This window comes from Astyanax mexicanus, chromosome 18 (genome assembly GCF_023375975.1).
Source record: "Astyanax mexicanus isolate ESR-SI-001 chromosome 18, AstMex3_surface, whole genome shotgun sequence".
NCBI lineage: Eukaryota > Metazoa > Chordata > Actinopteri > Characiformes > Acestrorhamphidae > Astyanax > Astyanax mexicanus.
In genome coordinates, this window is record NC_064425.1 from 12,275,119 (window position 1) to 12,291,696 (window position 16,578).

A 16,578-nucleotide genomic window follows, 5' to 3' on the forward strand; every position below is an offset into this window, starting at 1 on the left:
CTGCAAAAAGACTTGAGACTGGGAAGAAGATTAACCTTCCAGCAAGATAATGACCCTAAACATACAGCCAGAGCTACAGATTAAAGAATATTAATGTGTTGGAATGGCCATCACATTGAGCTTTTGTGTCAAGACATGAAAATTGCTGTTCACAGATGCTCTCCATCCAACCTGGCTGAGCATGAGCTGTTTTGTAAAGAAGATTGAGCAAAAATCTCAGTCTCTAGATGCACAAAGCTGGTAAAGACAAACCCCAAAAGACTTGCAGCTGTAACTGCAGCAAAAGGTGGCTCTACTAAGTATTGATATAGGGGGGCTGAATAATGTTTCACAGTTTTTTTAGCCACTGTATCTGTGGTGGTCTATCCTGTGGGTTTCTGATCATTGAAGAACAGAAGGATAATAATAAAGTACAGATACAGGACTATAAGGTGCTACTATAGGATCAGTTGAGCTGGAAAAGTTAAAAATGAGTGTAGAACAACTAAGTTTACTGGAAACCATTTTTATTTACTTTATATAATTATTTAAACCAGAGAGACCCTAAGCCGCCCACCACTGCACCCCCTACACACCCAGACACAACCCCCTCCATCTGCTGCTTGTACCGTAGGCTGTACTGATTATGAATGGGCTGTGTGACACAGCTGCTCTCACATACACACACACACTATGTCCTGCAGAGACCCCTGCATTACTCCGCAGGAAGGACCTAGCATCAGCATTCCTGCACGCAAACAGAAAACACAGGAATGCTCTCAGAAACACACCTTCATTTGTTCATTCACTTTCACTCACGCACAAGTTCGTAAACACACCGATCAGTTTATGCCTGTTTAGTTTTGCTTGTTTTGCAAAAACATTACAGTAAACAACCACAGATACAATAAAAGCACTGCACAAACAGCTAAAGCTTTACTGCAGTGAGTGTGAGGATGAGGGATGTGTTTGTAGAAGCTGTAGATTTGTTCATTACTGTTATGCAAATGTAAGACATTTGTAAGACATGCAAGCCTGTGAAGCCATAGCAAGTCTCTGATGAGAGTGAGAGTCTCAGTCTAGTCTCAGGTTTCTGAGGTGCAAGTCAGAGGTGTGAGTTTCTCAAGTCTCTGAAGTTTGAGCTCTTTTTGGAGCTCTAGGCTCCTTCTAATATACTCCCTTATTTGATATGAACAGCTGTACAGGTGCAGCATAATCTGATTTATTACCCAAATAATTACAAATGTCATCTCTACCGACATTTCATCTTAAACTGCACATTAATATGCACAGAGCCTTCTTTTTGTATTTACTTTTTTGACCATGTGGTTTGTTGTGACACATTTTGTTGCACATGCAGTTTTCCTTGTGTGAAACCAAACCAAACCAAACCAAGAAGGAAAAGGGTACAATAAATTAACTTGTCAACTGATTTGAAACAGAGAACTACAGGTGAGTCTCTAGGGTGTAAGTCTCTATTGAGAGTGAGAGTCTGAGTCACACATTTAGTGAATTAGAGATGAGTTTAAGTATCTGAAATCTGAGCTTATTTTGTAGTGATAATCTGAGTCATAAATTAGGGGTGTGAATGGGTCAAGCCTCTGGGGGATGAGTCTAAGTAAACCCTTTGGGATGTGATTCTAAATGTAGTCTGTACGTGTTGAGTTTTGAATCAAATCTCTGACGTGTACGTTTGAGTCAAGTGGCATGTGAGTCTGACTAAGCTCTCTGGGGTATGAGTTTGACCCAAGTCTCTTGTGTGTGAGTCTGAGTCAGCTCTCTGGGGTGTGAGTCTGAGTCAGCTCTCCGGGGTTTGAGTCAAAGTCAGGTCTTTTGGGTGCAAGCCTAAGTTGGATTTTAGATGTCTGAGAAAGAGAAAAGTCTATTTTTTAGGTGTATGAGTTGAATAGGTCCTGAGTGCAGACTTATGTACACAGAAAAACGTTGGGGCATGAGCGTTTGCAGTCACTTCAAATTGAGTCTTTAAGTCCAAGTCGACCCTTTATGGTTTGACTTCAGATTTTACTCACTAAAGTATAAGTTTGAGTCTCTGGGGTGTGACTCAAAGTTGAGTCTCAAGACTGGTTGTGAGTCCAAGTTGACTGTCAAGTGTCTGAAATATTAGTAAAAGTTGAGTCTTGAGTCTCTGAAGTATGAGCTAGGTCTGAGTTAGTGTCAGGTCAGAGGTGAGTCTTAAATCTTTAGCCTGAGTTAAGAAATAAGTCTTAAGTTAAGTTCTTTCTCTTATTCTGGCTGCTGATGCAATCAGCATGATCTTGGGATTTTCAGAAACAATGATATCTTACATTTTTTGGAACATTTTTATTGGTCTGTCCATTTCTCTAAAGGATACATTAATAAATATACAGTCGCCTCCAAAAGAACAGTGAGTCTGATCCCTTCTTTTCCGCTGAAAACATTTGTGTTTGACATTAAAACATGAATATGAGACAAAACATTAACATTCCAGCTTTCATTTTCAGGTATTTTGCAAGCAAATATTTTGAAACAGATCAATTTAGATTGTTATATCTTCACTCCTGCCCTCTGGAGGTTGTTGCTGATGTCAATAACAGTGATTTTAGAGTCTTTCTTTACAGCACCCCCAATGTATTCGTCATCAACTGGTGTGGTCTTCCTTGGTCTACCTGTTCATCATCTGTTTTTTTACTACACCAGTGACGACTTTCTTCTTTAGAAAATTCCATACAGTTGTACTAGCTATTGACAATATTTGAGCAATGGCAGAATTTATTGATTTTCACTCATAGACAGCTCTCTGGTTTTCATGCTGGTTTCTTTAACTATAAATGTACTGCAGATACAACTCAAATCTGAAACTGAGCGTACACATAAAGCGCTGTTTATTGTTTGAATAATCAATGTATCAGGACACACCTTTAAATTTCATTTAAAACTCTTTTAATATCAAACCCAAATGTTTTCAGTCCACAGCAGAAATAATTGAATTGGCTTCACTGTTCCAACACTTTTGGAGGAAACTCTATATCTATATAGTTAATTGAGCTGAACTCAACAGAGAGAGGGGGATACATGCGCATGTCTTTTCCTCCCGCGCTCTCGCTCTCTCTCTCTCTCTCTCTCTCTCTCTCTCGCAGAGCGCGAGAGCGGCGCACTGTCTGCAGCATGTCTTAGTGTCTCTCTCTCGCTCGCGCTGAGTGGATCTTTCTCTATCTCTCTACCTCTCTCTCTCTGTGTGAGAGAGTGTGAGTGCGTTTTCTTTTATTTTGTTCCTCTCTCGCTCTCCGCGTGTCTCGCGCTGCTCCATGCCTCCTCGCGCAGTGAGTGTGTGTGAGTGACTGTGTGTGTGAGTGTGTGTGAGTTTGAGCTGCGATGCGGATCGTCGTGTTGCCGCTGCTGTGGGGGCTCGCGGAGGGGGCTTTCCCCAGCAGCGTCCAGATAGGTGAGTAATACACACACACACAGTCACACACACATACTGCTCTGATGTCCGCATGTGCCGCTATCTTGGCGCGCGTGTGTTGGTGTGCGTGTTTTGTTTATTGTTGGGAACCCGCATGTGAAAGCTCATCAATGTTTCAGAGCGCGCGCTTTGTTCAGAGCACTACTGCAGTGTACACACACACACACACACACACACACACACACACACACACACACACACACACACACACACACACACACACACACAGTCAAGTCTGTTCAGTTCAGCATGCTGTTAGGACTGCTTCACTAACACCAGAAGGACAGTTAATAAAAACAAGAATCATAATACTAATATTATTAGGTTAAATATATTGTTATTATTAATAACAATTTATATTATTGTTGGTAATGATATTAGGTTTGTGCAACATCATTCAGAAATCAGAGTATTTATTTACATGAGTGTGTAGCTCTAAACACACACATATAGTGGTTAAATGTATGCATGATACAGTGTGATATTACTAAAATAGTATTATTTATATTAATACTATTAATATGTGAATAATAATTATAATAATATACGAATCATATATAATTTTCTAGCAGTATCAATAATATAGCCGAGAGAGTTTACATTATTGTGTTTCTTACCAGCAACACACACACACACACACACAGCTCTCTCTCTCTCTGTGTAATGGAATGGCTCCGCATCGTGCTGAGCAGAAAGTTAATGCGCTAAACACATTACACAGGGCGAGTTACATTCACAGAGAAAAAAAGAAAGAGAGAGAGAGAAAGAAATATATTAATCTGTTATAGACATTTTATTTTCTTCTACATCCTAATCCATTCATAGCTTACCATGTGTTCAAATATTAGTGAACTCTCTTTGCTAAAGGCGTGTAAACTCCACAGACATTCCAAAATATCAGACTTTGTTGTAAAATTGATGCTTCATTACAGAGAAAATCATAATCAACTCTGATTTCTATACAGTATTGGTGTACTACTGATAATATTAATAATATACCTGTGACATGTCCAAGTCTCCTGAATTTTATATGGTATAATGATGATGACAAAGATGACGACGACTTGTACAGTTTTTGGAGGTATCCCTCCACCATTTTAATGGTATGCGATTTTTTAACGACATTTTTTCCCCCAATATCTTCTGAGAACACGTAAAACAGCATCTCCGACATCAGACAGTGTTTTCATAAGCATGTGGTGTAATTTGATAACTTTCTGCCAGGGAGCTTTTAGAACAGGAATATTTTATTAAAATTTGATTAAAAGGTCCAATTATAAAGAAAAATGTTGACTGTCAATCAAACTACATTTACAATTTAATATGCATCAACAATATTGTCAGGTTTCACACCAACCTGAATGAGATAGAATGTTATATAAGACCAATATATAAGACCATTTGGTACTTTTGGCAGTGTGGGCAGTGTGCCAAGTCCTGCTGGAAAATGAAATCTGCATCTTCATAAAAGTTGTCAGCAGAGGGAAACATGAAGTGCTGTAAGATTTTCTGGGAAAATCTTGAAAATCAAAGGAGTGTGAAGTTTCCACAATCAGTGATGGTTTGGAGATCCATGTCATCTGCTGGTGTTACTGAAATAAAGTACATTTTTAATGATATTCTATTTTTTTTTAAGACGTACTAGTATAAACACGTACACACACTAGGTTACAAAGTTCTTAGCCTTAAGAACGGTTTGGGAAATGCACCCCAGACTGCATTTGATAGCATTCAGCCTCAGTATGCGGTCAAGCTCTGGTGTTGGATGATTAGTTTGGACACTCGAGCTCATGCCAGAAGTAGTGGAGTGATCATACCATCACTCCATTAAACACCAGTTCCACCGCACCACAGTTTAATACTGGGTTGGGGGGCTTTATACCCCCCTGGCCCACACCTGGCACTGAGCATGACCTTAGGGTCATGTGATCACATCTGCTCCAGAGTGTCCCATTCTATTGGTTAGTGTTTTTTTAATGGAGATTACACAGCTGGAAGCCGCAGACCACATTCAGCAGAAGAGTGTCTGAAAATGTTCGGACAGATTATATGATGTTTAAGTTGATAAATGGTATGTAATATATATGTTTGTGTGTGTGTGTGCATACAGGTGGGCTGTTCATCAGAAACACTGATCAGGAGTACACAGCTTTCCGATTGGCCATATTTCTGCACAACACCAGCCCCAACGCCACAGAGGCACCTTTTAACCTTGTTCCGCACGTGGACAACATCGAGACCGCCAACAGCTTTGCCGTCACCAACGCCTGTGAGTGACAGCTGTCAATCATCTCTCATCAGCTGGAGGCAGTGTGTGTGTGTGTGTGTGTGTGTGTGTTTGGGCTGTCAGAGATCTATCGATCTGACTGGAAGTGTGTCTGACACCCTGCTGCTGAATGCCTCTGCAGTTTGCGTGCGCGCACACAGAGACACACACACACACACACACACACACACACACACAATAACGGTAACAGATGCTCTGGTTCGAGATCAGTAACAGTGCGTTTACTATGTGTCTTTCATTCAAACAGTAATAACAGTATAAAATATCAAAGGTTTGTGAAACTTTCAGCTTTAGAACATTGATGACTTAGTTCCAGGTTCTGCACTGTACAACACCAACTGTAAGAGATGCACTGAATATTTGGAAACCAAAATTATTTGATCAAAAACATTATTTATTCAGCAGCTGCAGCAGAATCACACTCCACCCCCTTTTCAAAAGAATAGGCTTAATTTAATTATGTTCTCATAAAACTTATTTTAAACTTAAATTATATATATTTTAATAAACAATTCAGGACCACTTTAATATTAGTTTTCTCAGTTTACTACCTCTTCTCAAGCTGGCTGTTTGGCAGCCGAAAGGAACAAGTTGTACAGGACTAAGATAGTAGTGTTTGCTGAGGTATCTTAGCTTAAGCCTGTGTTTTACCAAAAGACTGTCTTGCCATTCTTGATTATCACTGCTACTATGTTCATGATTAGAATAGCATGGCTGACGTAAATGTATGACAAATTGCACCGCTTTAAAAGGCGTTTATAATTAGAATAGCTGTGCTGAGGTAACTTTATGAATAAAGACAGCTTGCTAGCTAAATGCTTGACAAGTGCAGCACAGCTGAAGTAAATTCATGATTAGTATAGCGCTGCTGAGGTAAATATACTGTGCTGTGTTGGTTTTATGCTGGCATATTAAAAATGTGAATTGTTTGATAAGAAGCACTGTCAAAAAATATGGTATGTTATTTATTCAATGGTTGAAAACTGTTCAGTATTTGACCTTGGTTTTAGTGCATTCCTACTAAGCAGTGATTTTATAGATCTGCCAGGTATAGAACAGTGATGGTGCAATTACAGATTCTTTAACTATACTGTGGAACAGGAGCAATGTAGTAAAAGTTACAATATGCTATGTTCTACTAATAAGTGGTACTTTCACCATAGAGACACAGCAGTAAACATATCAGTAGCTCTGGTTTTAGAACAGAAGGTAGCGAGGCAGGGAGGGTAATGCACTCTGGACGTAAAACACTGTAATAGTTATCCATTCATTCAGAAAGATGAAAGAAAAGGAGATTTCCTTCTAGCACTCACAAATCTCTCTCTCTCTCTGTGTAATAGAGCTCTATTATGTCTGAAAGGTTTTGATGATGGCCTCTGTTTTATTTCTCTATGGTAGACCATGTCTAATATGTGTGTGTGTGTGTGTAAAGAGGTAGTGGGTGGTGTGACTGAGCAGATTTCTTCCTGCTTCAGGCATAAGTCTGCATTCTCCATCTATTTCATTTTATCTCAGGGTGTTTTGGTGTGAGTTTCGAGGTCTTATGTCATATTTAAAAGTTCTGAAATTTCCTGGAGCTTTGCATGAGGTCCAAGAGTGCGGATAAGATTTGAGGCTTTGTTCAGGTCAGAGGCTCTGGCTGAAAATTAAAGCCCTGGTTGAGGTTTGGGGCTTTAGATTAGGTTAATGGCTCTTTTGGGGTTCAGTTTTGGGTTAGGTTAGAGGCTCTGGTTAAAGCTTCCAGGCATTGGATTAGCTTCTGGTTGAAGTTTAAAGCTTTGGTTGCGATTTAAGGCTGCTTTTTAGATTTAAAGCTCTTTTTGAGGTTGGGGGCATTTGATTAAGTTAGAGGCTCTGGTTGATATTTGAGGCTTTGGTTGAGATTTGAAGCATTGGGTTTTGGTTAGATGCTGTGGCTGAAATGAGTGATGCTGGTTGAGATTTGACTATGCCTGGTATTTAATGTTGTGGTGGAGATGTAAGGCTGTGGTTTAGGATTGAGGTCTTGTGTTTGAGGATACTGTTGATATTTGTGTCTCCAACTCAAGATTTAGATGTTGGGATAGGTTAGACTCTTTTTAAGCTTTAGGATTTAAGATTTAAAGAGGTTTAGGGTTCTTGTTAGCTTGAGACTTTGTTTGCGGTTTGAGGCTCTGGCTAAGACACTATCTAAGGTAAGACTCTGGTTAAGATTCGGGGCTCAGGTTGTGACCTGAGGCTCTTGATGAAATTTAAGGTTCTGGTTGAGATTCCGGGCTCAGGTTGTGACCTGAGGCTCTGGATGAAATTAAAGGTTCTGGTTGAGGTTAGAGACTCTGGTCAAGATTTGACGCTTCGGTTAAGATTCAGGAGGTCTGGATAGGAACAGAGGCTCTTGTTCTGGTTAAAGTTGGAGACTCTGATTGAGAGTTTAAGGATCTGGTTTAGATGAGAGATTATGATGGAGAGGCTGATGATTGAAGCTCTATTTGAAGCTCATGGCTCTGGGTGAGATTTTATGTACTGATTGAGACTTTGGTTTGGGGATATGGTTGAGGTTCTGGTTGAGAATGGAATTTTTGTTTGAGGCTCTGTTTGAGGTTTAAGTTGACTTTCAATATGATTTAGATTTAGAAAACTGGGGCGTAAATTTGGACACAAAATATGTTTTGTTTATACATTCTGAAAAGGAAGGCTTTAGCTAGGTTCAGAGATGCACTGAAATAGAGCTGCCTCCTCTGGGTGTTTAAAAAAGGTTTAAGACATCCTTTATGCAATTGGTTGCAATGTGTGCTTCTGTGAATATTACATATTTTATTCTGGGTTTTGTTCAGTAAATGGGCAGATTTTATAATGCTGGATTCGGTAGTAGACGATGCTGCTGAATGCTGGGGAACAAATGAGGCAGCACTCAGAACAGAGAACAGGGCGGCCGAGCGCCAGTGTGCTGGCATCTCCTCTGCAGTGAGGGGGGTTGGGGGGGTTCTGCTCACGAGGAGAAGAGAGTCAATCCCACATTAACCTCACACACCCTCCCTTGAGCTGCTCACCACACACACACACACACACACACACACACACACAGTCCCCTGGGTCACAGTACAGACACTACAGCCTGCACAGAGCAAAGCAGGGACAGCCCAGAGAGAGAGAGAGAGAGAGAGAGACAGAGAAGGGGGGGGGGTGAGATTGAGAGCAAGAAAGAGAGCGACAGAAAGAGGGGTAGAGAGAGAGAGAATGAGGGGTAGAGAGAGAGACAGAGAAAGATGGGTAGAGAAAGACAGAGACAGAAAATGAGAAGTAGAGAGAGCAAGAGAAAAACAGAAAGAGGGGTAGAGAGAGAGAGAGAGAGATACAGAGAAGGGGGGGTGAGATCGAGAGCAAGAGAGAGACAGACAGAAAGAGGGGTAGAGAGAGAGATAGAAAATGATAAGTAGAGAGAGCAAGAGAAAAACAGAAAAAGAGATAGAGATAGAGAGAGAGATACAGAGAAGGGGGGTTAGATCGAGAGCAAGAGAGAGACAGAAAGAGGGGTAGAGAAAGAGAGAGAAAGATGGGTAGAGAGAGAAAGAAAAAAACAGAACGAGGGGTAGAGAGAGACAGAGACAAAGAAAGAGGGGGGTGATATGGAGAGCAAGAGAGACAGAAAGAAGGGTAGAAATAGAGAAAGAGGGGTAGAGAGAGAGAGACAGAGAAAGATGGGTAGAGAGAGACAGAGACAAAAAATGAGGAGTAGAGAGAGCAAGAGAGAAACAGAAAAAGGGGTAAAGAGAGCAAGAGAGAGAGAAAGGAGAGAGAGCGAGAGAGAGAGAGAGAGAGAGAGAGAGAGAGAGGTGCAGCAATTGGTTTTCTTGCTGCATGTTACCCAAGGCAGAGGATGAGGAGCAGAAGATGAAGTATTTTCCCCTCCATTTACACCTTTAATCTGAGCGAACAGAATCGATCTCTAAATGAGCTCTAGTAGAGAGAGAGAAAGAGAGAGACAGAGAGAGAGAGAGAGAGAGAGAGAGAGAGAGAGATTAAGGGAGGAAGGGATAGAGAGTGAGGGAGAGCAGCAGAAGCTCTTTTCACACTCTAAATCCGGAACATTATCAGGTTACTTTCTTCACTAAGCACTCCTTCAGCTCTTAAATGGTGTTTTAGCTCGTTCACATTTACAGTAAAGCTCCCGTTAAAACAGGACATCCTCACCACCAACCCCAAAAACAGCTCCTTCAGACCTGAACCTGCACCTCACTGGAGAACCAGCAGCAGAATGCAGACACACAGCTGTAGCATATAAGCCCCACCCACAAGCAGGAACCTGTAGAATCATGTACAGAATAGGTAAAACAGCAGAAGGGTTCTACTACTGGGTTCTTTGTGATCTAAAGCCTCATGGTGCTCTCAGCTATCATAACGGCTTCTGTCTCAAGATGATCTCCAGGGAATTGTTAAGCCAATTTTTCCAAGATTAAGATTGTGGAGGTTTCACACTAAAAGACCACTAAACTAAACCAGCACTGAATAAGAGTATAGAAGCAATAAGGACTTGGAAGGAACCAAAATGACTTAAAATAAAAACATCATTAACAACATAAAGATAAGCCAAGACTTCAAATGGAGAATTTGCTTTAGAGCATGAGGAGAATCCAACTACTCAAACTTCTGTCTGCAGAGCTTTTCCACCAGATAAAATATTTGTTCCAAAAAATGTTTGTTCCAAGCTGGAAACGAAGAATAGTACTTTTTTTTGCACAAACCATGACGACATATGTGGGCATAAAGAAGCAAGGAGCAATGTCGACAGCCAATCTGTGACGTAATCTTGGTTACAATGTGGGCTGGTTCACTGAAAAGCACCAAGGTTCTTATAAGACTGAATGGAAACTGTTGAAGAGTTCTTTTTGTTGTAAAGGGCTATTAGAGAAACAGAGTCCTCAATGAAAAGTAAAGTAATATGAACAGGGGATTGTGTTTAAATAACAGTGGTACACTCACTTTTTCATGTTTCAGTGTTTTGTTCTTAAACCTCTATGGCATAAATAATATTTTTCTGGAGGTTTATTTTTGGGAGTCCCTGTGGTTATAAAACACTTTAATTTCGATTTTGACTCTTGATCAATCTATAAGTTGAATCAGATCAAGGGTTTAAGAGAAAGGAACCCAAGACATTAAAGACAGGCTGTAGAAAGTCTCCAGAAACAGAGATTAGAGAGAACCACTACTTCAAAAATAGCCAAATATACTTGTTTATATATTTTTTGCACATATACATCTTTATGTTCATGACCCACTTGGACGACTTCTTGTATTAGACATAGATATGGTCTGAAAAAGTGTAATAACCAAACATTTTATTTGTTGCCTGAGGGCAACACTACACCAAAAACAGTTCAGCGGAGTGATTCAGTTCCAAAGACAGAGTGTAAAAAAACAGGATTTGTCAGAATCACACAGGATTCAGGAGTCAGGTCAAAATCTGGTCTTTTTTATGTGAAGTGACCATTTTTATGACAGTGTTATCTGTGTGTGTGTGTGTGTGTGTGTGTGAGTGGGAGGGTGAGTGTTGATAAACATGATATGAATAATAAATAAATGATCATGTTATCTGTGCGTGTACTGATTTGCACATGTTAGCATGTTGTACATCACACACTCACCACTCCCTCTTTACTGGGACACACACACACACACACACACAGTCAGCAAGTCAGCGTTACAGACTGGCACGTTGTACAGTGAGTGACAGTGATGATACAGCAGCTACATAACAAACACTAAAGATACCAAACAGAAAACACTAAATCCTGTAAACACTAAACACTACAAACCCTGCTCACACTAAACCCTGTTCACACTTAATACTATAAACCCTATTCACACTAAATCCTGTAAACACTGCTCACACTAAACCCTGTTTACACTGTAAACACTAAACCCTGTACACACTAAATACTAAACCCTGTTCACACTAAATACTATAAACCCTATTCACACTAAATCCTGTAAACACTGCTCACACTAAACCCTGTTTACACTGTAAACACTAAACCCTGTACACACTAAATACTAAACCCTGTTCACACTAAATACTATAAACCCTATTCACACTAAATCCTGTAAACACTGCTCACACTAAACCCTGTTTACACTGTAAACACTAAACCCTGTACACACTAAATACTAAACCCTGTTCACACTAAATACTATAAACCCTATTCACACTAAATCCTGTAAACACTGCTCACACTAAACCCTGTTTACACTGTAAACATTAAACCCTGTTCACACTAAACACTGTAAAACCCTGTAAACACTAAATCATGTGTACAGTAAACCCTGTAAACCCTGTTCACACTAAAACTTGTTCACAGTAAACCCTGTTCCGACTAAACCCTGTTCATACTGTAAACAGTATACCTTGTAAAACACTGTAAACACTGTTCACACTGTATACACTAAACCCTGTTCACACTAAAAACTGTAAACACTGTAAAGAACTAAACCCTGTGTTCTAGATGACTAGGTTTATTATTGACTTTATTACCCTATTTTACATTTATTCTGGCATTCACATCAGTACATTGCTTCTGGATTTATGCTGAAATTCAAATCAGCTTCTTTTAAATTCATACTGGAATTAAAATCATTACTAAGCAGCTGCTTTTGAATTCATACTGGAATTCACATCATTACCAATTAATTTTATGATTCACACACACCCACGCACTAATCTGGGACATGACCCAGACCAGTGACCTTTACACACACACACACATCTCATATATTGCTATCTTTGTCGGGACATCTGGCCATTACAAGCACAGACTTACACACACAAGGCTTGTCATACGCAAATTTGGGTTCTAACCTGGGGCACCCCCGCCCCGCTCGGCCCCACACTGCTCAGTTTCTATAATTAGGCATGAACTTTAGATATAATTGGCCTGTGTGTGTTTGTGTGTGTGTGAGTGTTTCAGTCAGTAGTGATTGCCCTTTTTACACTGATGATCTGCACAGCAGGCTGCTGTGGGAGGAGCTTCTCTTGCTGCACATCTGTAACAGGAACATTCAGTGAACTTACAAAACCAGAACTCTTCCGACAGATCAAACACTACAGCAGAACATCCAGCACCAGAAAGAGAGAGAGATACTGAGAGAGAAAGAGAGAGAGATGAAGATGTACTTGTTCAAGCAACCTGTTGGATTGTGTGTGCATGTGTGTGTGTGTGTGTGAGACAGAGAGAGAGAGAGAGTGTAAGTGTACAAGGTTTCCTAGGCGACATATAATGAGCACTTTTGCTGTACAGAAATAGTCTGATGATTCATCTGACCAAGAGGAGTGTCTCTCTCTCTAACACACACACACACACACACACACACACACACACACAAGAGCTACTAATGTAATCCAGCTGCAAACAGACTGTTCAGTCTTTGACCTTTGACTGTCTCATCTTTGTGTTGTTCGGCAATTTTCAACAACAGCAAAAACAACTGTACCATTTTACTCAGAAGTTTTCCATCCATCCATCCATCTTCATCTATCTTAGGATCACAGTGGCATGATGCTCATTGCTATCTTACACCCCGCCTAGAGCCTTTTTTCAACAGTGCTTGTGAATGTATCTACACTGATGGGCATGGTGGTCTGGAAATGAGGTGTGTTCAGGTAAATGTCTGGTTTATTGCTATCTTGGCAAAGAAAATACAGGTGTGCCACTGACTGAACACACAGCGGCACACAAAGCCAAATTTGACATCTACAATAAATAGAATACAAAATAAAATAACATTGCTGTTCTCATAAATGATCTGCTCACGAACCATCACAACATGAACAAGCAGGTCAGCTTCCTTTGCTGGGAAGCTTGGACACGTCCAGGTAGCTGCACTGTTAAATTAGCAATCCACCAAAGTCAGAGCACACCTTGCTCTTAAAGAGAATGGCAAGTGACACGCTTGAGCACAAAATCTCTGAGAGAGAGAAAAAAATCCTTCACAATCCTTCTAAAGTTCACATAATCCACTCTCCTTTCCAAAGGTCCAATCACAGGGACAAAAAGCTGACAATTACAGTAGCTAAGGCACAGCGGGCCCAGCTTGATATTAATACTTAATATAACAGTAAAACACATTCCTTTCTGGAGGTGTGGACTAAAAAAAATGTGTTCATTCTCACTGAGAGGACCAAAAAGTGAGTGTGCTCATTTTTAATAGAATTGTAGCCCAAATGCACAGAACATCTCAGAAATCATCCAGATAAAATCACTCTTTCAAACCACAGCATCACCACAACTCACTTACTAATCAAAAGTAATGTCAAACAGTGTCTTAGTTTGACCAATTTAGCTTTAGTTTCCAAGTTGAAAGACTACAGAAACAAGGGGCCCTTGACTTACAGCGTCTGTGTGTCTTTGCTATCGTAACGACAGGAAAAGTACACCTTGTGCAACTCAAAACACGCAAAAGGCATGTACTAATTCTCTTTTTTTAATTATGGGTTGGATTGGTTTCTTGCATGTTACACAAAAAAAAAAGTGTGTCACTTGCCATTCCCTTTAAGAGCCAGGTGTGCTCTGACTTTGGCTGATTGCTATTTTAACAGCGCAGCTACCTGCATGTGTTCAGTGCTTCACAGCAGAGGAAACTGACCTGCTCGTTCACATTCATGCATTCTATTTATTGTTGATGTAAAAGTTGGATTTGGGCACTGCTGTGTGTCTACGTGTGCATAACAATTGTGTGTTCTCTGGAATGATGAAGCTCCATCCAGTACCTTTGGGATGAGGTGTGGAGTTGGGTCTGAGGTGGGGTGTTGAACATCGAACACTTTGACCCTAATAAAGTTGCTGAATGCAATCAAATCCTCACAGCAATGCTCTATAATCTAGTAGAAAAGCAGTTTATTTGTTATTGCTTTGTTGTTGCCACTGTAGTTAAGGTTGTTGCTCGGCTGTTTCTATGTGATTTCTGTGGCATGGAAGATTGTTGCTTAGGTTTAGCTATATGTATTTGATGATATTAGAGGTGTGTTGCGGTTATATATTACATGGTTACTGTGGTAATTCTGTGGTTGCTAAGACGTTTTTTTATTTGGTGCGCCTTAACTCCCACCACACACACAAATTTCTAAACTAACTAAAAAAGCTCAAAAGGCAGAAGATTAGAGAAGCTGCTTTGATTATATTTGCTTAGAGAAACGCTCCACTTAGAGGCAGCGAACACGAACAAAGTGCTGACTCTGCACAATTACACGCTTCTTTATTGTCGAACAGTTGACACAAGTGCAAGTGTGTCCATGTAGTTACACTTTATAATATAATAACAAACTTCTAATTTCCACACAGACAGACAATGTTTCACTCAGTCTCTGATGCTCTACATCTCCCGTCTCCATGGTGATGAGCTGTAAGCTCCATCCCATCCTCGCTCTGCTTCACTAATGAGCTCACCTCCCTAACGAAGACGTGAGTGTAATTAAAGGAATCCAGGTGTTGGGGTGCTCGGTGGGGCTGCAAAGCAAAAGATGATTCACACCATTATACACTGTTCCTGTCTGGAACAGATCTCTGTCAGCATACAGAGTTACTGCCTGGCCAAAAAAAAAAAAGTCGCCACCAAAAAAAAAAAAAAGGTCACACACTTATAATATTTGGTTAGACAGCATTGGCTGTTTCATCGTTTCGACAATGTCACAAGATTTATTTCAATCCAGTGTTGCATTACTTTTTCACCAAGATCTTGTAGCATTGATGATGGTAGAGTCTGGCCGCTGCACAAAGCCTTCTCCAGCACATCCCAAAGATTCTCAATGTGGTTAAGGTCTGGAAATGATGATCTCATGCTCCCTGAACCACTCTTTCACAAATCCAGCACCATGAATCCTGACATTGTCTTCTTGGAATATGCCCGTGCCATCAGGGAAGAAAAAGTTATTCCATTGATGGAATAACCTGTTCTCTCAAGCGAGTCTTATGCAAGTCTCAAGTCTTTGGGTCATAAGCCTTAAGTTCATTGATGGTAGGCTTGAGCATCAATTTTCTGGAATTGTACTTTATTTTTGATAATTTAGGTGAACGTTCAGTCCCTGGAATCCATGGAGTCTTGAATTGCAAGTCTGAACTGAAAGTCTAAGTCAATATTCTGGGATGGGAGCCTGAGTTGAGGTTTACGTCTCTAAATTCCAATTATGAGTCTCAGGTCAGTCAAGTCTTGCATCTCCGAGTTGTTAGACTAACTTAAATCTCAAAACGCTCTATTGGGAATCGGAGTCAAGTCTCATGTCTTTATGTGGAGTCTCAAATCTCTGAGAGTTAAGTCTGAATCACATTATGAGTATAAGTTATGAATCTGAGCCTGAGCCTAACTCATGTACTACTACTAACTTAAATCTAAAAACTCAAAGTTTGACTCAAGTCTTGTGCTGCAGTCGATTCTTGTGTCTCTGAGGTATAAGTAAGCATTGAATCTCAAATTATGTCTCAGGTCTCTGAGGTGTGAGTCCAAGCTGAGCCTCAACTCTCTCAGATCCAAGTCTGAGTGAAGTCTTGAGTTTCAGTTGTGATTCAGAGGCTCAATTCTCTTTATTTGGGTTAAATCTTAAACCTCTAAAACGAGTCTGCACCTGAGTTGAATCTCACATCTCAAAAGGCTTTAGTCTGAATCCTTAATCTCAAAACTGTAAATTGTGAAACTCTAAGTCTTGATTATTGGGACGTTGGTGTCTTAAGTCTTTGTGGTATAAATATGGATCAATTTTCTAATCTCTAAAATGTGAATCTGAGTCTTCAGCCTCAATTTTATTTAAACCCCTAGAGATCAGTAAGTGTATTATACTGGACACTTATCTTTTTCTGACATACTGAAAAGGCTCCATGTTTACGGAGAGATTCCCCAATCCCAA

At 40.2% G+C, this 16,578-nt stretch overlaps 1 protein-coding gene across 5 annotated transcripts in view; it reads left to right on the forward strand.

Annotated features, from left to right (window-relative positions):
* Positions 1-3,103: 3,103 nt before the first annotated feature.
* The window catches only part of gria4a (glutamate receptor, ionotropic, AMPA 4a), an 85,215-nt gene continuing 71,740 nt past the window's right edge, over positions 3,104-16,578 (forward strand). For 4 of the 5 annotated variants that reach the window (XM_007248590.4, XM_007248591.4, XM_007248593.4 and 1 more), the window contains exons 1-2: positions 3,104-3,403; positions 5,535-5,693. In XM_007248590.4, coding sequence (XP_007248652.3) covers positions 3,334-3,403; positions 5,535-5,693 — 229 coding nt within the window. In that variant the 5' untranslated portion in view covers positions 3,104-3,333. The remainder of the gene's footprint in view (positions 3,404-5,534; positions 5,694-16,578) is intronic. The other variant, XM_007248596.4, reaches the window with a different exon arrangement.